This window comes from Mustela erminea, chromosome 1 (assembly GCF_009829155.1).
Source record: "Mustela erminea isolate mMusErm1 chromosome 1, mMusErm1.Pri, whole genome shotgun sequence".
Classification (NCBI taxonomy): Eukaryota; Metazoa; Chordata; class Mammalia; order Carnivora; family Mustelidae; genus Mustela; species Mustela erminea.
In genome coordinates, this window is record NC_045614.1 from 95694128 (window position 1) to 95718472 (window position 24345).

Consider the following 24345-nt stretch of genomic DNA (forward strand, 5'->3'; position numbering starts at 1 on the left):
GAGCTGCCTCCCACAGGCAGAGAACTGCCTGATGTCCACCCCTTGGTAAACCAGGTGCACTGGCATCTGTCCTGCTGGAGGACAGGCAGGTGTCAGGGTGCAGGCCAGCCTGCCCCACTGGCTGCCTGAGTGGGGAGCGCAGCAGGCATGCCTGGCCCCTGGAGATTCTAGTCTGTGCCTCTCAGACTTGGCCAGGACTGGTCTGTCTCAGCATCTATGAGTTCCTTTATTCATTCTCTGCTTCATTCATGTCCGCATACGGAGCATGGCTATGTGCAAGGACCCGTAGGCAGAAATGGGTGTGACTTATGCCCCTGCCTTTGGGAAGGTCAGTGTTCTGTTATAGAGACAGACACCCAAACTGGTGGGCCACCCCATGGCATTGTACTCACCATGCTGGAGGAATGCATGAACTCGGGAGTGGAGGGGTGCAGGGGTTGTGGTCATCTGGGAGCACTGCTGGGAGGGATCCTGCATTTGGACTCAGCAGGCTAGGAGCTAAGCAGTGGGTGGACCGCTGTAGAGCAGAGCCGGATGCCTGTGGGAGGTGGTGCTGCTGGGAAGCCATCCCTCACCACAGCAGAAGCAGGCCCCACAGTGGCCCCAGGCTGCGGGTGGTCCCATACAGCGCCCCAGCCTCCTCCCCAGGCTGCTGCTGGCTTTTCTGGGTCTTTACCATCTAGGCCTTGGTAGGTCTTGGAGGCCAGGGTACAGCCAGGTGCCATGCGGCCTGAAGCTCCTGTGATTGGGGGACCCTCTGAAAGAAAAAGAACATAAAATTAAAAATGTAAAACCAGGGCAAAAGTGAATATTAAATAAATATGAGAAAGAATGGGAAAATACGGGGTGCCTGGGTGGCTCAGTGGGTTAGGGCCTCTGCCTTTGGCGCAGGTCATGATCCCAGGGTCTTGGGATCGAGCCCCGTGTCGGGCTCTCTGCTCAGTGGGGAGCCTGCTTCCTCCTTTCTCTCTGCCTGCCTCTCTGCCTCCTTGTGATTTCTGTCTGTCAAATGAATGGATAAATCTTTAAAAAAAAAAAAAAAGAAAGAAAGAAAGAATGGGAAAATAAACCACAGAAAATTAAACACTTAAAAAAGCTGACATACCACACATATCACAAGTTCAGGAAAAACCACATGATGATTTTAATTAACTGCTCAAGTTGTCCCTGTACTACTTTTTTCCCCTGAATCTGTGGTCTCTGTACTTTTTGATAAGCTTTTCATGTGACAATGCATTTGTAAATGTCATTTTTTTTTAAGACTTTATTTGTTTACTTGAGAGAGAAAGCGGGAGAGAGCTCGTGCACACAGAAGGAAAGGGAAAGGGAGAGGGAGAAGCAGGCTCCCTGCTGAGCGGGGAGCCTAATGTGAGGCTTGATCCCAGGACCCTGGAATCATGACCTGAGGCCAAAGGCAGACACTTAACTGACTGAGCCACCCAGATGCCCTGTCAATGTCACTTTCTAAGGAGAGAATAGAAAGATAATGGAATCTTCTCTAGTATGATTGATTGAATTATTTTTCTCCAACATTTCATTGTGAAAAATCTCAAACCTGCAGAAGATGTGCCAGTATTACGCCGTGGACCATTTGGATTGTATAGCCACTAACCTTTTGCTATATTTGCTTTAGCACATATCCACACATCTATTTTTCCTCCTCATCTTTTTTTTAATGTATTTTAAACTAGATTGCAAACATTAGTGGCCTCCACCCCTAATTACTTCAGCATGCATGTAACTCAAATTCAAATGATACTTCTCTTTTATTCTTGGTAAATACTAACCAGAGCCCATTCCAGTGCCCACTAGCCTCCTGATGGGAGGCAAAGAGAGAAGTGAGGTGGGGGAGATCACCTAGGAGCTCAGCGCTCGGCCCTGGTGTGGGATACTTTAATTTCTAGGGTCAGCTCCCCTGAGCTAGGGACCCTGCCTTCTTCTCTTGCCCTTGGGGGGCCAACTCCTACTCATAGGCCAGAACTATTTAAGTGCCACCTCTTCCAAAAATCTTCTCTAACCTTGGCCTGCCACAAGGAAGGTGCTCCTGAAGTCCCCCGACCCCTATGTGACAGCAGGGACTGCGCCTCCTCATGCCCTCCCCCACCATTGTCTCCTCTGCTGGGCTTCCAACCCATGAGGGGAAGCTTTAGCCTGTCTTGCTCCTTACCTTGTCCTTGGTCCAGTGCCTGGCACAGAGCGGGTACTCTGTAAATATCTGTGGTAGGAGAGAGAGAGAAGGAAGGGTACACATTCTAGGGAGGGAGGTATCATAGGTCTGAGGACAGACGGGCCACAGTGTGAATTTCTCTTTTTGTGCCCCATCCCAGAATTGTGGTGGTCATGTTGTTGCAACCAAAGCCCAGTGCCGGGCAGGGGCCAGCAGCCACCCCTTGCTGTGAGATCCCTGCTCACCCATCCCTCTGGCATCTCTTCCAGTGCCCCCGGGTCAACGGCGTCAAGGCACACACTAACCAGCGCAACCGGAGACGGGTAGTCCTGGACCTGCAGATATGGTGAGCCATTTTGCCCACGCGGGCCAGGTGCAGGGTACGGGGTATGCCGTGTGAGAACAGCCAGCTTGAAGATGGAGTAGTGTAGTTTATGTTCTGATTTGGGGTGGGAAAGCATCTCACAGCGCGCGTGTACGCGTGTGCACACACACACACACACACACACACACACACACACAAACACACACACACACCCCACCCTGGGCAGGAGCACAGGGTCCCTGCTTGGGACAGGAAAGAGTATCAGGAGAATGGACAGTCCCAGGGAAGCCACTGCTGGTTGACCCCTCAGCCCAGGCCCAGATTCTCCCATAAGAATTGGCACCAGGTAGGCTCTTGGATACCAAGGCCCAGGCAGCAGAGCTTTCTTGGAGGTCACAGCTCATTACCTGGATGCTCAGACCAGCTGCCTTAAAGAGGATGTGGAAAGAGGGAGCAAGTACAACAACATGATGTGGGGACTTGTGGTAAGGCCCAGGGAGCTCTGAGCACAGGCTATGAGATCCGTGGGAGAACTGGACTCTGATGCGTCAGGAAAACAAGGATGCAAAGATACATCCTTGTGTCTAGTTCAGTAGGTTGGGCAAAGGTACCTCTTCTGAATGATGTTTGTAGCAAGCTGGAGTCTGAGAGAAGGGACATTCAATCCAGGTAGTCTTCCTGGAGGTGGTAAGGTTTTAATTGTGCTTTAAAGGAGCAAGGATTAGGGGTTCGTGGGTGGCTCAGTCAGATGAGAGTCCGGCTCTGTTTTGGCTTAAGTTATGATTTCAACGGTGGTGGGGTCCAGCTCTGTGCTCAGTGAGGACTCTGCTTGAAGATTCTCTCCCTCTGCCCTTCCCCCATGTACTCACTTGTTCTCTCTCTAAAATAAATCAGTTTAATAAATAAATAAATAAATAAATAAATAAATAAATAAATAAAGGACCAATGATTAACTCTGAAAGTTCCAGAATGTTGCATTCCTCTCCAGTGTCTTATTTTCATAGCCCAGAGGCTGGCACTGAGAGCATATCGGGTGGATAGGAGTCAGCTCTGGGAATACCTGTCCCCATCTGGGGGATGTGTGAAGATGATGGTTATTGGGCATGCCTGGCTCCAAGGCTCTGCCACCAGATCCACCAGGGTCCTCTGGCACACATGTAGCTTCTCAGCCAGCTCAGGCTTTGGGGGAGGCCATAGCCTGGTGATGCTGGGCTCAGGGTTGGTGACTGGATGCCTGAGCTTGGGCTCTATGGCCCGGGGCAAGTTTCCTGGTCTCTCTGACTGGTGGACCTGCCTTTCCTTTCGGCCTTCCTTCTCCCTCCCCACTTTCAGCTACATCGGGGACTGTGAGATCAGTGCAGAGCTGCAGAAGATACAGGCTGGTGTGAATGGGATTCAGGTATGTGGAACCTGGTGGCACTGCCCACCCCCTTGCCCCCGCTTCCTGCCCCTGGGGTGGGAGGCCGGGCAGGGGGAAGCAGGCTCACACTGGAGCAGGCAGCAGGGAAGGGGAGGACACCACACAGGGGCTGATCATCCCAAGACTCCAGGCCTGAGGTCACACGGCTGGAAAGAGGCGACTGGGCTTTACCAACCTTCTGCTTGGCCCTGTGGCCCCACACCTGCCTCTGTAAGAGTCCCCCTCGGGGGGCAGGAAGGGAGACATTCTATTTATGGAGTGATGCCGAGCCAGTGCTTAGAAACTAGGTGGACGGAGGAGGGGGAAAGAGCTTATGGCAGAGGTGGCGTACTGGCACCAGGGCCTGCCTGGCTGGGCTGGCTGGAGATTGGGGCAGGGCTGCAGGCCCCTCAGGCTGGAGCACTAGCAGATGGCAGGGGCAGCTAGCTCATGGCCCTTGGTAGCCGGCAGAGGGGTGGCAGCCGTGTGCAGGTTTCTGTCCCCTGAGGTGGCCCTGACATTTGGGGGTGGCATGGGCATGAGCAAGACAGGTGGCCTCGGCTGAGTACAGGTGCAGGGAGAGGCTGAGGTCCTGCATGCGTCCTCTGTGCCCATCCAGTTGCAGGGCACGCTGCGGGTCATCTTGGAGCCCCTCCTGGTGGACAAGCCCTTCGTGGGAGCTGTGACCGTGTTCTTCCTTCAAAAGCCGGTGGGTGCCAAGGAGAGTCCTAGGCCTGTTTTGGGGAGTAAGCACTCGCCTGCCGGGCCCCAGGTGCTAATGTGAACCCAAGAATAGAACTGCCTACACCAACCTAGACCCAGGTACCCCACACTCCTCATGTCCTGTCATCTTAGGCAGCCTGAGGTGTTCCACTCTGCTCTACACCCAAAAGCAAGAAATAGCTCGCAAGAGTGGCTTGCCCAGGTCACACAGAGGGTCCAAGGTGGAGAGGAGTGTGTCTCTGAGACCTCTCAGTCCGGGCCGGCCTGTGGCCCTGTGCACAGCCCCACTCCTGTGTGGTCCCAGCAGGGAGGCGGCATACTGAGGCCTGCGTAAGACTAAGAGGTGCCCTCATTTGCCTGACACCCCCCCTGGAAGTGCCCCCCCACAGCGGCTGTGTTCTACCTGCTGGTGGGCTCCAGGGGCTTGGCCAAGGGACTCAGCCTTGGGCTTCTGGCTTCTTCCAGTCTAACAGCCTCCCTCTGCCCCTGCAGCATCTGCAGATCAACTGGACAGGCCTGACCAACCTACTGGATGCACCAGGAATCAAGTAAGTGTGCTGTGGGAACGGCGGGCAGACCCCTGGAGTGGGGCCCTCAGCAGTGGGCAGCCAGTGACTGGAGCTGCCCAGCGGCGGTGCCCTCCTTCCCGGCCCCTGCATGTAGACTGGGGCTGGCACCAAGCTGGCCCTGCTCCGGAGGGAGGAGGGGTGGTGTGTTTGGAGGGGGAGCAGGAGGCCGGCAGTGCTGCCCCCAGAACATGCAAGCACACATTCAAATGCATGGGCACACGCTGGCCCCTGGGGCCTACCGAGAGCACAGGCTCTGTAACCAGCCCCGGCCAGACCAGGCTCCTGGCTCGGTCACTCAGCACTGTGTGATTTCAGACAATTTTCCTGTGCCCCTCTGGGCTCTTCCTCCCTGAAAGGGGAGCCTGCTTCTTCTGTGTCATGGTTTTGGGAGAACACTCAGGTGTGTGCGGTGGCACATTGGGCAGGAACACGCATGACGTCCTCCTTGCAGCTGCACTCCCCTCCCCCAGCCAAGTGGGTGGTGAGAAGCCCACAAGGCCTCCCCCAACCATGGTCACAGGGAGCTGCTGTCACAGCAGAGGCTAGTGAAGAGAAGCCGGTCTGGGAGATTTCACATTCCGGGGACTGGATCTAGGGGCTGCTGCACGCAGGGCCTCGGGCCCCCAGGTAGGAGCAGAGGAGGGCTCTGACCCCACATGGACCCATGTCCCCATGAGGGAAGGATGGTTGGACTGACCAGGGCAAGCTGGGGCTTTCCAAGGTCAGGCACCTCCCCTGCCTGCAGGAGGGACCCCGGGCTCCCTCACTGAGGATGTTCTCCCCCATCTTGGCCCCCTGGATTCAGAGAATCCACTTGTACGTGGTGTCGTTCAACAGATGTTTACTGAGTATCTAGTGTGTGCTAGTCCTGTTCTCGGCACTATCCCTGCTGCTCTACTGGGGAGAGAGGCAGTAAACAGAATTTTGATGGGATGTCAGGGAGTAGGAGGGCCACGGGAGCAAACACTTAGGTAGCACTTACTGTGCACCTGGCACCATTCTTGCACTTTCCGTGTTTTAACTCCTTGTAACAACCCTAGGAGGTAGTGTTAATATCCTCAGTTTAGAGATGAGGAAACTGGTCCAGAGAAGTCAGCAACTTACCCAAGGCCTCACAGCTCATGGGCGATGGAGCCAAGATTGGCACACAGGCTCCAGGTCACCCCTCTTAGCTACCCCACCATGATGCCTCAGAGAACAAAGCAAGATGGGGAAAAGGGGTGGTTGGGTGCTGTCAAATGTAAGCCCACCTCCCCTCCAAGCCAGGCAGGCTGGAGTCAGGGCTGGTCTCTCCCGGGCAGGGCCCAGCCCACCAACTCTGCTCCTGGTTCCAGTTCTGGGGCTGGGTGGCGGGGCAGGTAACCTGGGGGAAGGCAATGCCACCCCTCTACAGCTGGCCATGCCCATGTCCCCAGTGAGGTGTCAGACAGCCTGCTGGAGGAACTCATTGCTGCCCACCTGGTGCTGCCCAATCGTGTAACTGTGCCTGTGAAGAAGGGGCTGGACGTGACCAACCTGCTCTTCCCTCTGCCCTGTGTGAGTACCAGCACCAGCCACGGAGCACGGGGCCTGGGACTGAGGGATGGATGGGCCTGCAGAGGGAATGCGTTCTCAGATGACAATTGTCTCTGTCCTGTGAGAGCATGGCTTCCTTATTCTATTGGAGGAAGACTGAATCTTGAGAAGGTTGACTGGTTTGCCCAAAGCCACCCATCTAGGGAGAGGCAGAGCCCAGGTGGCATTCCTTCCTGGATCCTGGTCCCAGCTGCAGCCTGGGTTGGGGACTGTGGGTAGTTACCCCCGTCCTGAGGAAACTCCAGGAGGCTCCCATCCTCTCTTCCATGAGGCTCCCTGACTCCCATCATTTGGGGGTGGAAAGAATCCCCAGGAGAAAATATTGAGTCAGCACAGGATGGGGGGCTTTATTGTGTGCTCAGCCCCACTGCCCCCTCTATCCTGGGCCCCGATTGGGAGGCCTCTGAGGACAGACACATGGCCTCCCTACAGGAGGTGCCCTTCAGGACTGGCAGTTAGGGCTCAGGAGAGGGGGATGTGCCCATTTCACCATCAGCGCAATGTCGGAGGCATCGGTCTGCTGCAGTGGCACACAGGGGAGGCCTGGGCTGTCCAGGAAGACAGAGTACAGGCGTCCTCACAGCCTTGCCATAGTGATGCGGGCTTTAGCCTGCACTGCGTGGGGCAATCTTAGAATACAGTTCAATACCATCACCTGCATCACCATTACTGAAAACAGTCTGTCCTTGGGGTAGATTCCCAAGATGTCCTGGGAAGCTGCTATGATTTAAATTCACTTAGGATAGTTTTGTGTATTTGTGACAACTGGCCATGAATATTTACACTGACAGGTTTCATTCTGTTTTCTATTTTTAGGGCTTAATTTTGACCATAACTTCCTTTTACCACCATGTAAAATATTTGCAAGCTTCTAAAATCTAATATAGAAAACAAATTCTGTTTCAAGGAGTCTGACTTCTGTCCCTTGTTGCCTCCACCTAACCTCCACCCTCCTCCTATAAGTAACGGTTTATCCCCCGACTGTTCCTTTTCTAATATGAGCAGTTGTGTGCATATCTAATTACATTCCCATTCCCCTTCTCTGATGGATGGCAATGAACTACAGTTTTCTCCACCTTGCTTTTATCACTCCATACGTCACGGGCACCACTCAGTGACAGCGTGGACAGGGCCCTTCTCCTCACAGCCGCACTGTACTCCACGGCGTGAGTGTGCCGTGTTACTTAGCTAGTTCTGATGGACAGCGAGTTGTGTCAGTCTTTGACTATTACCAATAGTGCTGTCATGAGTAGCCTTGTATGTGTCTTTTTATATTTTTACCAGTATCCTTTGAGAGCTAGCAGTGGGATTGCTGGGTCAGAGGATAAATGGAAATATATCTCCTAGTATTTTTTTCTTTTACTTTAATTCCAGTATAGTTAACATAGAGTGTTAGATTAGTTTCAGATGTATAGTAAAGTGATTCAGCAGTTCAGCAATTCCTCAGTGCTTATCATAAGTGTACACATATCTACTGATATTTAAAAAAAAAAACAAAAGAAGAAGAAGAAAAACGGTTCCAGGCAGGAGCCCTTATTGGCCCCATGAATTGTATTTCCTAAGTCTTGTGGTTTGTTCTGCCTCAGGACAAAGCTGAATGTGGGGATGGAGTGGGAGTCAGTGCGGGGCCTTTATGAGCACAGGGACCCACTGCCCACAGCAGGCAGTCCCCACAGGGGAGAGTACCCCTGGGTGTCAGAAAAAAAATGACTTCAACTTGGTCTACATGCACGTTATTGGGAGGGGTGGGGAGGGTGAGGAGTATAGGAGGAAACCTCCTCAGATGGTGGTTGTTGGCACAGGAGGAAATGGCTGCAGTTAAACAAGCCAGTCACATGGCAGGTTGGAGCCAAGTGAGGTCAGGAAGGCCAGGAAGGGGGGCCGGGCATCATGATGCAATGGACAGAGCCCTGGGCCCTGATATCACTTGCTGTATGGCGAGGAGATTGCCAGATCTGGCTTCTGTTTTTCATCTAAACCTGGAGCAAGTGAGATGGGACTGGGATGATGTCTCATGGCTTTGGCCCCAGTGCTGTGGGCCTTGAGGGCTGGCACAGCTCAGGAAGCAGCTGTGAGCCCTGGGCTGGGGCATTTTCCAGGGAGTGATCAGAGTCCATTTGCTGGAGGCCGAGATGCTGGCTCAGAAGGACAGCTTCCTAGGGATCCGAGGCAAGTCAGACCCCTACGCCAAGGTGAGCATTGGCCTACAGCATTTCCGGAGTAGGACCATCTACAAGAACCTGAACCCCACCTGGAATGAGGTATTTGAGGTGAGGGTCTCCTGGCTACTTTTGATGCCCTCCAGGCTTCATGCTGGGTCATGCTGGGTCCGAATGAGGGAGGGCCTCACGTACCCATGGGCAACAGTAGGCCAGAGGAGTGGGCCGATTTCCCACATCCACCAGGCTTCCAGAGGGGGGCTGCTGTGGCCCTGCTGGAGGGAATTCCCACCTCCCTTCCCTACCAGACAGCTTGAAATTTTTCAAACCAGAGGAAAAGACAGAATCTGTTCTGCCCAGATCCTCTCAACCTTCCCTGCCAGAGCCTGACACCAGGAGCTTAATGTTCTCCCTTAAATTCACCCACAATTGCTACTACTTGAAAGGCAGTACACACAGCCTGTTTAGTGCTCCAGAAGCTGCGAGTCCCATGCAGAACACACAGCAGCCACCATCCCGAGCACCCACCCAAATCCTCCCCATCCTGCAAGAGGACATTATTCCATTCTTAGAGGTGGCATTCTTCAAAAGCACTGGAAGGCAAGAATACACCCAGGGCTCTGCACTGGCAGGTGGCAGAGCTGGAATTTGGTTCTCCTTGGGTCATGCTTGAGGTCTGCTTCATCAGCCATTGCGGGCTGCCGACCAAGTCACCTGTCTTTCCTTACAGTTTATAGTGTATGAAGTCCCTGGGCAGGACCTGGAGGTGGACCTGTATGATGAAGATCCCGACAGGGATGACTTCCTGGGCAGGTGAGGAGGAGGGCTGAGCTGGGCCTGGGAGCACTGGGCTGGCCCTTGGGACACAACACCCCTGCTTCCACCTCAGTGACCTGCAATCCTGGCTTGGTTACACTGACACAGTGACTGTGTTAGGCAGCCAGCTTCATTGTTTCATGGTTCTACCGCTAACCTCCTTCCTAGAGGTCTGAGTGCCAGCCCTAAGCTGGGCCATGGGGATACTTCAGACCCCAAGGTCTGTGTACCATGGGCTCTGCTTCCTGCACTCCTAATGATGTAGAAGTCCCCATTTGGAACAGTCGTAGGGGCAAGGCTGGCGTGGTGGGCAGGTCCTCTGTGCCAAGGAGCCCTGGCCACTTGCTCTGGGGAAGAACCCAAACTCAGGGCTGTGGGAGAACTGAAATGGCTAAGCTGGGGCTGGCTGTAGAAACTCCAAATTTATATGTCTTTTGGCCCATTAGCCCCACTTCCAGGAATCTCCTGTAAAGTAAAAGCATTATACCTGAAATGCTCTACAATGAGCAAAACTGTGGTGGCAAAACAAAAAAGGCTGGAAACATGAATAGTACAGAGCCTACCAGCCTCAGAGGACACTGGTTGAAAATGTTTGAATAAATTTGCCATTGCCAAACTACAGGATAGTCTGCCGCTTTTTTTTTTTTTTTTTTTTAAGATTTTATTTATTTGACAGGCAGAGATCACAAGTAGGCAGAGAGGCAGGCAGATAGAGAGAGAGGTGAAAGCAGGCTCCCTGCTGAGCAGAGAGCCCCATGCTGGGCTCGATCTCAGGACCTTGGGATCATGACCTGAGCCAAAGGCAGAGGCTTTAACCCTGAGCCACCCAGGCGCCCCTATTCTGCAGCTTTAAAAAAAATGATGAGTAGAAGGATCTGTGTGTATTGACCTGGACAATGCCAGTATAGGGGTGGGGGAAGCAGTTGGAAGTGACCTGTGCAGTTTGATTCATTTCTGCAGGGAGGACTCTTGAGTATGGGTCTGTGTGAGCAGAGAAGAGCATGGAAGCCACAGAGCAGACTGTTCACACTGTTCATTCCAGGAGGTTGGGATTGGGAGGCAGAAAAGAGAGTTTTAACCAAATTTTCGCACTGCTGTATTGTTTAGCTTATTTCCATGAACAAGTTATTTTAAAAGCAGAAACAAAGCAAAGTGTGAGGGACATGATCTGACAGCCTAAGAAACAGCTTACCACCAGATATTATTTTTCTTTTCATCTTAATGGAAAAAGCTGCAGGTTTTGTATTGTTGCAGATTAGAAGTGTGGCTTGTTGTTGATGTTATAACTGATTTCAAGTGTGTTCTGAGCTCAAGCACATTTCTAACACCTACACAGTCTCCCCACTGGCTATCGGGATCATCTATTTGGGCTTGGGTTGGGTAGGTGGAGGCACACTGTGAGTATGGCCGGTACCTCCTCTCACACCCATGCCAACTATACTTACCCCTTGGAGGGCATCTGGAGAGGTGCTGGAGGGGCATTTGTGGTTGTTACAATGACTGTAGAAGGTGGTACCACTGGCATTAGAGGGCACAGGACAGGGAAGCTAAATTCCTGCAATGCATGGGCAGTTTTGCACAATGAAGAACCGTGCCATTCAAAACACCAATAGTACCATCACAGAAATCCAGGGCCAGTGTGTCCAGTGTCTGGTCATTCTCCTCTGGGGATCGGAGCCAATTGCCTGCCCAGGCAGTAGCCCTGATGATCAGACAGGCCTTCATTTGTTTGAGCTGCAAGTGGTCTCCCATTGGTTCCTTGAGATGGATAAGCTCCTGTCTTGAGGACTGCACTCACATCTGCTTCTTGCCTCCTTGGAGCTGAACTGACTTCCTGTGTATTCCAGCTTGCAGATCTGCCTTGGGGATGTCATGACGAACAGAGTGGTGGATGAGGTAGAGTTGGTGCCTATAACCCCCTCCCTGTGGACATCCTGGTTTCCATCTGTCCATAGGAGGACAGAAGCAATTCTATGACCACCTCTCCAGTCCCTCAAGCCAGAGCCCATCCCCTCTGGGCTGGGTCACCTTTTCCCTAAAGCCACCTAATAAAGTCCCTGAACTGAACTGCTTGAAGAGGGTCTGTAGCACCTCAGTGGCCCTTTCCCTGAGCTTTCCTCTCCCTTCTCACTCCCCACCTTACAGTGGTTTGTCCTGAATGACACAACCAGTGGGCGGCTGCACCTGCGGCTGGAGTGGCTTTCACTGATTGCCAACCCAGAAGCTCTGATTGAAGTGAGTGTGGGGTGTCAGTGCTCCCTAAAGGAAAGGTGTGTGGGTGTGGTGGCACAGGGGTGGGACTTCTGGCACAGCCGGTCCATGTGTGAGCTGTGGAAGGGGGCGAGATGAAGCCTCCATATCTCACTCACAGAATCCTCCAGCCAGCCCCTACCTTCTGCTGAACCTGTCCCTTAGCCTCATCTCCACACAGGGCAGCTCCTGATCTCTCAGCAGAGGCTGTCTGCCCAGGGAAGATGGGATCTTTAAAGGATGCTGGTGCTGGTCAGCCCGGTTCATGGGGAAGTCCACCCGTGTTTGACTTGAATCTGTCCTGCTGCAGATGTAAACACAGTCTCAACAAAAAGCTAGGTTGTGGGGAATCTTAGGGCTTGTCCAGAGTGCAAGTGCTGGCTGGCTTCCTTCTGCCATGAATGGGCTTCTCCAAAGCCAGTCTGTCTCCTGATGCTACAGCACTTACTGAGGGTCTATGTCTGTTTGTAGGACCAAGGTGGCCTTTCAACTGCCATCCTTGTGGTCTTCTTGGAGAGTGCCTGCAACCTGCCGGTGAGTGACGACATGACCAATGTCACACCCTGCCTTGTGCCCATAACTTGCAAATGTCCAAGAGTCATTCATTTATTCTCTTCTTCATAGAGAAACCCTTTTGACTACCTGAATGGTGAATATCGAGCCAAAAAACTCTCCAGGTTCACCAAGGTAAGTGAAAGCAAGTCATGGCTCCTTTTCCCCAGAGTAGCCATAGCCTGTCTTCTGGGTGATCATCTGTGCACCCACAGCCTATGGATGACAACAGTGCCATTCATTAAGTCTGCTGTGTGCCAGGCACTGGGCTTTACAACTTGTCCCCCACATTTATTATGCCGGAGTCCCATGATGAGTGTGTCTGTTTTTGCCATTTTACAAGTAGCACCCAGAAGGTTAAGCACCTGAGTCACAAGCTAAAGAGCCAGAACTTGACCATTTCCATAGCCCCAGGGAACAAGAGCCTATGCCGGAACCAGGCCTAGCTCCCGGGTTCCTGTCATGAACTTGGAACCTCTCCTCCGGTTAGCCCTATCCTGGTCCTTGCACAGCTTTGGCAGCCCAGGGCCCTGGAAGCATCATAGTAGCCTTCTTCTGAAGGGAAGCAGCTGGTTGGCCCCAGGTCCCACCGAAGATCTGGGAGCTGGGAGGTACACTGGGGTGGTGTCTCAAGCCAGTGGTGCCACTTCCATTGCTGTGGATTTGCCCCTCACAGAACAAAGTCAGCAGAGACCCTTCTTCCTATGTCAAGCTATCTGTAGGCAAGAAGACACACATGAGCAAGGTAAGACAGCTTGGTGTGTAGCCATGGGACAAAGAACTGGGGGCTCCACGCCTTTTCAAGGAGAGAAGAAAAGGTAAGGGAATTAGAGAACTGAATGCTTCGTGGGTGCCAGGTTACAACTGGGGCACTTTGTCTTCAGAACAGCCTCACTAAACAGTTCTATGCTTTAAGAATCTGAGGGTCAGAGATGACTGACTTGCCCAAGGGCACCTGCTAGAAAGCAGCAGAAATCCTGTTGGTCTCCTCTCCTGGAAGTGAGCTCTAATGCTGCTGCTATGCTTTTCAGCTCCTGCAAAACTTGCTGGGAAAGCTCTCCTTGCCTTGAGTCTGGCTGCCCTGTCTCATGCGTCCCCTAAATGGCAGTGTGTCAGGCTCCGACCCCTGGGCAGAGGCTAAGAAGGCTCCCACTGGGTGGCCAGCTGAAAGCAGAGGGTGCCAATATCCTGCTCTGCCCCTCCTGACCCTTCAATGATCTTTCTCTCTTCTGTCCCCAGACCTGTCCCCACAGCAAGGACCCAGTGTGGAGCCAGGTGTTTTCCTTCTTTGTGTCCAACGTGGCAGCTGAGGAGCTGCATCTGAAGGTTTGAAAGCTGGGCTCTTGGAACAAAGCTAATCAGTATCTAAGCCATGAGGGTGGGGAGCTTGATAATGCACCTTGAACAGGTTCTCCCAGCAGTAAAGTCAGCCCCTTTTCTGTGGGAGAGGGTGCAGAGGTCCCTCATCTTCATGAGCCTGGTGCCTAAGGACCGTGGGTAAGAGCTTGGAAGGACAAACCCTCAAGTCCCTTGGCTCTCCCTGCAAGAATCTTTCCAGTTGTTACCCAGCACCTAGAGTGGCCTAGGTTGGGATCCTCCCAGGATCTTAGTGATGATGTACTTCTTTAAACAATAATTTAGCCTTCAAAAAGATCTGTGGAAAAGAGTTTCTTTATTTTACACACAAGCAAACAGAGGTACAAACAGTGACTTAGTCAAGAAATCTTAACAAAAAGGCAGATCTGGGATCTTTTCAGGCCGTTAGCCCATCAGTCCCTAAAGCCCCTGAGGCCCTGGGCATTTGCCTCATAGAGATCCAGCTGCCAGGTTTTCAGAACAGGACCAGAGGCCAATAGAAGCACAGTACTCACTTACTGAAGTGAACGTAGACTTGAATGGGGCCCAGAGAGTGGTGCTGGTGGGTGTGGGTCTTGGTTCTCCTGTTTTGTGACTGGCCCACTGCCCAGGTTCTTGATGATGACCAAGAGTATGCTCTGGGAGTGCTGGAGATCCCCCTGTGCCAGATTCTACCCTATACAGATCTCACCCTCGAGCAGCGCTTTCAGTTGGACCACTCAGGCCTGGACAGCCTCATCTCCATGAGGCTGGTGCTTCGGGTAACTATCTCCTCTTGTTCCCCATGTTCCATGGCTCTGGCCATGGCATGGACAAGGCGGACTATCTCAGAACTAAGTACCTGCTCTTTGCTGAAAAGCTGGGAAATAGAACTATATTTTTCATCAACTTTGGAATATTGTCAGCCATTATCTCTTCAGATATTGGCTCTCCATTCTTTTAATCTTTAATTCTAGAACTCCTGCACTGGACCTTCTTCCCATCTCTTCTGTCTCCACCTGACCTTACTGTCTCTTGGTGCTACATTCTGATTTTCTCAGATCTGTCTTCTAGACCACTAATTCTTTTAACTATTCAGTTTTTATTTCAAAGGCTATTTTTTATTTCTATCTTTTCCAAATTCATTGTCTTTTTTCACTGTATTTTATTATCATGTTTATTATCATGTTTATATTCTGTCTTTAACCATCTGAAAATATCTAGGCTATAATGTATACCTATAATGTGAGTTCTATTATCTGAAGATCTTGAGAGTTGAGATTTTGACATTTGTTGTATCTGTTGATGCTTTTTCAGGGTGACTCATTTCTATGTTTGGTGACTTAGGCTGCAAACATATGTTGTATTCTTTTGTGACCTAGATTGAGTTTGCTTGCTTCCAAGGAGATTCTGTTTTGCTATAACCATGTACCTTGAGAGCCTTACAAACTAGGGTCCACTCTTATGGTAATTTTTAAATTTTTAGGTTTCATGATTCCACAGATATGACTATGAACCAAAAATTCATATAAGACAGTCCTATAAAGTACCATATCCTCAGGAAAGTCTTCAGTACGCCCAGCAGAGTACAAGCAAGATGGACATAGTTCTTTGCAGTCTTTCCTTGAGCAGGGTGGAAATGTTTATCCTAGACTACTTTTTTCCCTAAAGAGACCCCACCTTCGTGGTTCCTACTTCAACTCAGCCTCACATTGACCTGAGGCCTCTTCTCCCCACCCCTTGGATTCTTCAAGGTTGATAAATGACCCTAGGAAAGCTTAGCCTTTTTCAGTAACCCTAGGGGTTTTCCTTACTTTCTTGTAAATTTGGCTATGCATAAAAAAACAAAAAACAAAAAAACAAAAAAACATTTTATTTGACAGACAGCCAGAGACGGAACACAAGCAGGGAGAGTAGGAGAGGGAGAAGCAGGCTTTCTGCCGATCAGGGAGCCCCATGTGGGCCTCGATCCCAGGATCCTGGGATCATGACCCGAGCAGAAGACAGCCGCTTAATGACTGAACCACCCAAGTGCCCCTTGACTGTGCATTTAAAAAGGATGTTTGTTTCATTTTATTAGTCATTCCTTCTGAGGTTTTTCAGAATAGAATATTTTGACCATTATAGTGTTAGAAATGTAAGTTCCTAGAAATGGTCTTGATGACTGAGGGGGAAGGAGAAACACAATGGCTGAGGTTTGAAACTTTGTAGGAGCACAGGGATATGTGTGGACAGGAAACATATTTTAGGGAAAACAATGGTGAATAGGGTGACAGCTGGAAAAGAGCCAATCCAGAAGGCAGGGTGTGATATCTGTGAAGATGAAGGAGGTGTAGATTCTGAGAGTCCTTTGCAGAGAGGGACAGTACATGCTCTAAGAATGAGCCAGGTCTCTGCCAGCCAGTGAGTGGGGGCAGGACTGAGTGCTCATGAAGACTCACTATTGAGGCAGGAATAAGGGAAAAAGAGAAAAAATGGTTATAGGGACCCAGGGGCAGAGAGAGGTTAAGGAAGATATGGGCGGGGTAGGGGGGGAGAAATCCACTGTGTTGGGTAGTCAGGAAGGAACCGCTTCCCAGAAATTAACATGAGAGCAGAGGAGGAGAAAGTGGATGTGGGGGGCCCAGCCCATAATCCTGTCATCTGCTTGCAGTTCCTGCGTGTGGAAGAACGAGAGATGGGGAGCCCATACACAGGACCTGAAGCCTTAAAGAAAGGTCCTCTGTTCATTAAGAAGGTGGACACCAACCAGGAACCTAAAGCCCCATCCCAGGGAGAATGCCCTGCAAATTTGCCATGCCCCCCAGATCCTGCTTCTGATACCAAAGAAACCTCCAAGAGCTCCATGTCAGCCACCAGTGCCACTATTGTTACCACTGAGCCCATGCCCCAAGAGACAGGCTCAGAGCCCAGAGGCAAGGACCATGCCAAAGGGTTCTGTGAGTCCTTGGGGAAGAAGAAGAGTTCGGGCACCATCTTCCTGACTGTCCCAGGCCCCCACTCTCCAGGGCCCATCAAGTCACCCAGACCTCTGAAATGCCCTGCCTCCCCACTCGCATGGCCGCCCAAGAGGGTGGCTCCCAGCATGTCCTCGCTCAACTCCTTGGCCTCCTCCTGCTTTGACCTGACAGATATCAGCTTCAACATTGAGTATGCACCTCTCTGCTTCATATTGTCTAAAACGACCTGTGTGAAAAATACATTCCTGAATGGAGAAGTAGATACAAACTCACGTTTCTCTGCAAGTTCTGATCTTTTACAAAGTGGCTTCATGAGAGGCAGCATGGAATATGCTAGAAACCCAGGGCAAGGGGGAGAGCGAGCAAGTGCATTCCCACTGTAAAACAGGTGCTGGGCTTTGGTTGTTATGGTTCCTTACCACAGAAACACTTCCTACATTCCCAAGTGTGGGATGCTATGGAAAACTTAGAATGTGGAAATAGATCCTCAATGGCTGCCATTTATTGTTAACTACGAACTTAGCATGCTATTTAATTCCATCTTTACAATTACCCTACGAGATAGAAGTTAATATCATAAAGGTTAAATAACCAACAGTCTCACAGGAAATCATGGTATAAAAGCAGATCCCACTCCCGGGTTCATGTTCTTCCTACTGTGAAGTAGGACAGTCACATGTGAATGGATAGAACTGACTTATGCCTGAAAGGAACCTCACTGAATTATTAACCCACATGGCTCTATGCTCCTAAAGCAGGACATGCTTCTGTCTCAGGGGTTGGGGGAGAGGCCAACACCTTTAATGGCAACAGAAGTTAACAAACCTTTCTTTACAGAGGTGGGGATCTCAGGCAGTGGAGGCTGGGTGAGATTCAGCTCACTGTGCGTTATGTGTGTCTGCGGCGCTGCCTCAGTGTGCTCATCAATGGCTGCAGGTAATGGGGTGCTGGGGCAGGGCAACGGCCTCAGGTGAATGAAAGGGTGGAGATGCTTAAAGTTATAGTGGGGGTGGGCATCCTTGAGGAAGACAAGTAATACACGAGGAAGAAGCGAGGTTTGAAGGCTGCAAGCTGTGAATGACAAGGTCTTCAGTGATGCTGATGGGCAGGCTCCACAGCCACGGACTTTGTTTAAATAAAACTGCTGCAAAAACCGTCTGGGGTGACTTGGAGCCAGTACCTTTTCTCAAGTGTGAATCTCCAATTTCCTTTAGAAGGGAAGTACTTGCTCTACTCCTGACTTTAAAAAACACGTGTTTTCAAAATCCTGCTTCCGTTGTTTTATCCTCCAAATTCTGCAGACTTTTGTTTTTTGGTCATCAACAGGGCATTTTTATCCACAAGCCATAGTATAGCCTCTCCAATGGAGTCCTTTCAGGGTTTGAAAACTTACTTTCTAATGTCTTTGAAACCAAATCAGAAACCTGACACCCTGTACCAGCAGTGGAGCTGATCCCTATGTCCGTGTCTACTTGTTACCAGAAAGGAGGTGGGCAAGTCGTAAGAAGACCGCAGTAAAACGGAAGACCCTGGAGCCCCTGTTTGATGAGACGTAAGTGAACCAAGCTCCCCTGCCTATGGAGTGTCTTCTTATCCCTTCAAGTATTTGCTGAGTGCCTGGCAAACCTGCCAGACGCTGTGAAGGGCTAGATCTGTGGGCCTCAGAATAACATGTTCTACGCCTTCATGAAATTTCTATACATTAATGGGAGAAAAGGACTGCCAAGGCAGTTTAGCAAAACAACTACCAACTTTTCTTGCTCATAGAGGCTAAAATGTTCCTGATTATGAACTGTTCCACACTTTTTCTCTTTAAATGAAGCCTCTTTAGTGGTAAAAGGATTTAAATCTGGCCAAATATGTTTTCTTTAACTCTGTTTTAAAGTAGCAGTTAAAAACAAAACATATCTTAAAAACATATCTTAAACCCAGAGACCTAAAATTTCCTCTAAAGCTCCAAGCTCTGGAAGCTCTGTCTTCCCTTCTGCAACAAAGCATAGGCAGCAAGTTGAAACAGATGTCCTTCCTGACTTGTCCACCCAGTGTCCTTAGGTGCATGACTGATAGAGTCTAATCACATTTCTTGCTTTTGATGGGTCACGTATGGCAAGTTTTATGTGAAATATTCTGTACCTTGAGGTCAACTTGAAGTCAAGAAGTCAAAATCTCATTATTGCTTCCTTCTGCTTCAGAATCCTAACAAAAGATATCTGGGGAGATAATACACCTGTTAATTTTTATTTCCTCTTATCAGTAATTACTCATTTTAAAAGAGCTGCACTGGATGCTCTTTGGGCCTTGTCTAAGAACTAATACATTCCCTTTAAGAGCTTCACTTGGAGTTGATATCAAGAAAGGGTTTGGGAGAGAGAGAATCTATTATTTATTGAACACCTTATGCCAGGCACCATCCTATATTCTAGAGCCACACAAGTAAAAGACTTTGCACTCAAAGAGAGCTATGACACAATTATAAAAGGATTTCACAATTGCTATGTGAGAACACAAGAGGGAGAGGTTTGACATTTGGCTTTTGTGACAAACCTGATCTGTTAGTAAATCTCCCTCAATATTGTAACAATAAGATATGGCCAGGTTATCTGGAGGGCAGACTTGGCAACCTCCACCCTAACAGTAAACCTAGAAGTAAGGAGCCTGGACATCTCTTGTGAGTGCATGACCCATACTAAGACACATTATAATTAAAATGTCAAAAGTTAACGGTAAAGGGAGAATCTTAAAAACAACAAGAGAAAAACTTGTTACATATAAGGGAACCCCTTTAGATAACCAGAAGATTTTTCAGCAGAAACTTTGCAGGCCAGAAGGGAGTGGCCCAATATAGTCAAAGTGCCAAAAGAAAAAACTCCCAACCAAGAATACTCTACCTGGCAAAGCTGTCATTAAGAATTGGAGAGACAGAAGTTATTATCACTGGACTGCCCTTAAGGGACTTTGTAAGCAGAAAAGAAAAACTGCTAATTAGTAACAAGAACACATATAAAGGTATAAATCCCACTGGTAAAGGCAAATATATAGTAAAGGTAGTGGATTAATCACGTATAAAGCCAGTATGAAGGTTAAAAAACAAAAGTACTAAAAATAACTACCACTATAGTGATATAGGGATATAATAAGCTATAAAATGTGGCAGGGCTAGGTAGAAGCTTTAGAATCTTTTTAAAAAATATTCATTTATTTATTTATTTATTTTTAAAAGATTTTATTTATTTGACAGACAGAGATCACAAGTAGGCAGAGAGGCAAGCAGAGAGAGAGGAGAAAGCAGGCTCCCTGCTGAGCAGAGAGTCCAATGTGGGGCTCGATTCCAGGACCCTGAGACCATGACCTGAGCCAAAGGCAGAGGCTTAACCCACTTAGCCACCCAGGTGCCCCTAGAATCCTTTCACACTGAAGATATTATCAACTTAAAGAAGAGCATTCTATGTAAGCCTCAGTGTAACCACAAAGCACTAACCTACAGTAGGTACACAAAACATAAAAAGAAAGTAATCTAAGCGTACCACTAAAGAAAGTCCTAAAACTACAATGGAAGAGAGCAAAAGAAGGAATAGAAAGGGACTACAAAACTGCCAGAAAAGCACAATATGGCATTGAGTACTATTAATATAAACTATCAATAGTTACTTTAAATATAAAACTCTCCAATCTAAAGACACAGAGTGGCTGAAAGGATAAAAAAACAAGACCCATCTATGTACAATCTGTAAGATACTCATTTCACACACAAACTAATAGTAAAGGGATGGGAAAAGATATTCTAAGGAAATAGAAACTAAAAGAAAACTGGGGTAGCTATACTTCTCTCAGACAAAATAGACTAGAAAACAAACACTGTAGGGGTGCCTGGGTGGCTCAGTCGCTAAGCATCATCTGCCTTCAGCCCAGGTCATGATCCCAGGGTCCTGGGATTGAGCCCTGCATCAGGCTCTCTGTGTGGCAGGAAGCCTGCTTCTCCCCCTCCCACCCCCTCTGCTTGTGTTCCCTCTCTCACAAATAAATAAATAATAATCTTAAAAAAAAGAAAAAAACCAAACACTATAATAAGAGATGAAACAGGCATTACATAATGATAAAGAAGTCAATCCCATAAGAGGATCTAACATTCACAGATATTTATGCTCCAACGTAGGAGCAGCTAAATACATAAATATTAATAGACTTAAAGGAAGAGATAGCAATACAATACTAGTAGGGGACTTTAATACCCCACTTATATCAATGGTAGATCATCCAGACAGTCAATAAGGACATAGCAGCCTTATATGACATTTTAGAGCACTGGGATTTAACAAATAGATACAGAATATTTCATCCATTCATACAGAATATATGTTCTTTCCAAGTGTACATGGGACAATCTCTAAGATCATATGTAGGTCACAAATTAGTTTTCTTAAATTTATTAAGACTTGTCATTTTTATCAAGCATCTTCTCTGACCACAAAGGTATAAAACTAGAAATGACGAACAATAAATAAACCAGAAAATTCACAGTTTGTTACAATTAAACCCCATGCTATTGAACAACCAACAGGTCAAAGAAGAAATAAAAAATATCTTCAGACAAATGGAAAATACAACTTGCCAAATTTGTGGAATGCAGCAAAAGAAGTTCTAAGAGGAAAGTTCATAGTAATAAATGCCTACATCAGTAAACAATAAAAATCTCAAACAACCTCCATTTATATCTCAAGTAACTATAAAGAATGAAGAAAGCCCAAATTTAGCAAAAGAAAGGAAATAAAAATCAGAACAGAAATAAACTATAGAAATAGAGACCAAGGGACGCCTGGGTGGCTCAGTTGGTTAAGCAGCTGCCTTCGGCTCAGGTCATGATCCCAGCGTCCTGTGATCGAGTCCCACATCGGGCCCCTTGCTTGGCGGGGAGCCTGCTTCTCCCTCTGCCTCTGCTGCCACTCCGCCTGCCTGTGCTCGCTCACTCGCTCTCTCTCTGGCAAATAAATAAATAAAATCTTAAAAAAAAAAAAAGAAATGGAGACCAAGAAAATAAAAAAGATTAATGAAACTAAAATTTGGTTCTCTGGAAAGATAAAACTTTCTTTAGTTTTCCGTCATTAAGACTCATCAAGAAAAAACACAAAATCAGAAATGAAAGAGACATAACTAATACCACAGGAGTCTAAAGGATCATGAGACCACTCTGAACAAAATTATATGCTAACAAGTTTAACAAGCTAGAAGAAATGGGTAAATTCTTAGAAACATACAACCAAGACTGAATAATGAATAGAAAATCTGAACAGACCAATTAGTAATAAGGAGACTGAATCAGTAATCAAAAATCTCCAAACAGAGGCACCTGGGTGGCTTAGTCATTAAGTGTCTGCCTTCAGCTCAGATCATGATCCCAGGGTCCTGAGATCAAGCCCTGCATCAGGCTCACCACTCCCAGGAAGGCTGCTTCTCACTCTCCCATTCCCCCTGCTTGTGTTCCTTCTCTTGCTGTGTCTCTGTCAAATAAATAAATAAAATCTTAAAAAAAATAAAAATCTCCCAACAAACAAAAGTCCAGGACTCAGTGGCTTCACTGGTGAATTCTACCAAACACTCAAACAATACCAATCCTTTTCAAATTCTTCAAAAACAAAAACAACAGCAGCAACAAAAAACAAATAAAAAAACAGAAGAGAGAACACTTCCAAACTCATTTCACAAGGCATTATCCTGATATCAAAACCAAACAAGGATATAAGAAAAAATTACCCTCTATGAACATAGATGCAAAAATCTTCAACAAAATATTAGAAAGCTGAATTCTATAATAAAAGGATCATACATCATGATCAAGTGGGGATCCCAGGATGCAAGGATGATTCAGTATCCATCTGCAAGTCACTATAAAACATCAAATTAACAAATCATATGTTCATCTCAATGGATGCAGATAAAACATCTGACAAAATTCTACATCCATTTATGATAAAACCGTCAACAAAGTGGGTATAGGGGGAACATATGTCGACATAATAAAGGCCACAGGGGACAAGTCCACAATTAACATGATAATCTGGGGTGAAAACCTGAAAGCTTTTCCTCTAAGATCAGAAACAAGACAAGGATGCCTATTCTTGCCAGCTTTTTAGTTTTGGAAGTCCTTGTCAGAGCATATAAGCAAGAAAAACAAAAGGCATCCAGATTGAAAAGGAAGAAGTAAAAGTATCACTGTACACAGATAACATAGCATTATAGAAAACCCTAAAGATTCCACCAAAAAACCATTAGAACTAATCAACAAATTCAGTAAAGCTGCAAGATATAAAATATATAAAAATCTGTTGTATTCTAAACACTAAAAATGAATTACCAGAGAAATTAGAATACAATTCCATTTATAGTTGCATCAAAAAGAATACCTACATATAAATTTAACCAAGGAGATGAAAGATCTGTACATTGAAAGCTGTAAGACACTAGTGAAAAAAACTGAAGACAACACAAATAAATGGAAGGATAGTTACTGCTCATAGAATGGAAGAATTAATATTAAAATATCCATACTACCCAAAGCAATCTACAGACTTAATGTAATCTCTTTCAAAATTCCAATGGCATTTTTCACAGAACAAATCCTAAAATTGGTGTGGAACAACAAAAACCCCAAAGTAATCTTGAGAAAAAAGCTCAAGGAATTACACTACTTGATATAAAACTCTGTTAAAAAGCTATAGCAATCAAAGCAGTACGGTTTTGGCATAAAAACAGACACAAAGATCAATGGAAGAAAACAGCTTAGAAATAAACTGGCACATACATGGTCAATTAATTTTTGACAACAGTCAATTAATATGACAACTTATACAATGGGGAAAGGACTGTTTCTTCAATAAATGGTGCTGGGAAAACTGAACAGCCACATTTAAATGAGTGAATGAAACTGGACCACAATCTAACATTATACACAAAAAATAAACTCAATCTGGATTAAAGACTTGAATGTAAGATCAGACCATAAAACCCCTAAAAGAAGATATAGACAATAAGCTCCTCGACACTGAACTTGATGATTTTTTTTAACTTTAACAAAAGCAAAAATAAGTGAAACTACCTCAAACTAAAAAGTTTCTGCACAGGCAAAGAAAACTTAACAAAATGAAGAGGGATCCTACTGAATGGGAGAAAATATCTGCAAACCATTTATCTGGTAAGGGGTTAATATTCAAAATATCCAAAGAACTTACACAATTCAAAAGAAAAAAAAAATCTGATTTAAAGACAGAGAACTGAAAGACATGTTTCCAAAGAAGACGTACAGATGGCCAATAGACACATGAAAAGGTGCTCAATCTCACTAATCATCAGAGAAATGCAAATCAAAACCACAGTGATCTATCACCTCCTATCTATTAGAATGACTATTACCAAGTGTTGGTGAAAATGTGGAGACAGAAAACCTTGTGCACTGATCGTGGGAATGTAAATTGGCACTATGGAAAACAGTGTGGAGATGCATCCAAAAATTAAAAATAGAAC

General features: G+C 47.5%; 1 protein-coding gene across 17 annotated transcripts in view; it reads left to right on the forward strand.

The window, feature by feature from the left end:
- Nucleotides 1–24345, forward strand: part of ESYT3 (extended synaptotagmin 3) — a 71482-nt gene that overhangs the window by 44109 nt on the left and 3028 nt on the right. For 7 of the 17 annotated variants that reach the window (XM_032334316.1, XM_032334334.1, XM_032334241.1 and 4 more), the window contains 17 exons: nt 2437–2513; nt 3825–3891; nt 4511–4600; nt 5107–5162; nt 6599–6719; nt 8858–9028; nt 9648–9730; nt 11581–11629; nt 11879–11968; nt 12455–12517; nt 12608–12670; nt 13212–13280; nt 13775–13861; nt 14503–14652; nt 16524–17020; nt 17668–17766; nt 18251–18382. In XM_032334316.1, the coding sequence (XP_032190207.1) occupies nt 2437–2513; nt 3825–3891; nt 4511–4600; nt 5107–5162; nt 6599–6719; nt 8858–9028; nt 9648–9730; nt 11581–11629; nt 11879–11968; nt 12455–12517; nt 12608–12670; nt 13212–13280; nt 13775–13861; nt 14503–14652; nt 16524–17020; nt 17668–17766; nt 18251–18382 (1964 nt within the window). Of the gene's footprint in view, nt 1–2436; nt 2514–3824; nt 3892–4510; nt 4601–5106; nt 5163–6598; nt 6720–8857; nt 9029–9647; nt 9731–11580; nt 11630–11878; nt 11969–12454; nt 12518–12607; nt 12671–13211; nt 13281–13774; nt 13862–14502; nt 14653–16523; nt 17021–17667; nt 18383–21388; nt 21582–24345 lie in introns of those variants that run through there. The other 10 variants (XM_032334295.1, XM_032334282.1, XM_032334256.1 and 7 more) reach the window with 10 other exon arrangements.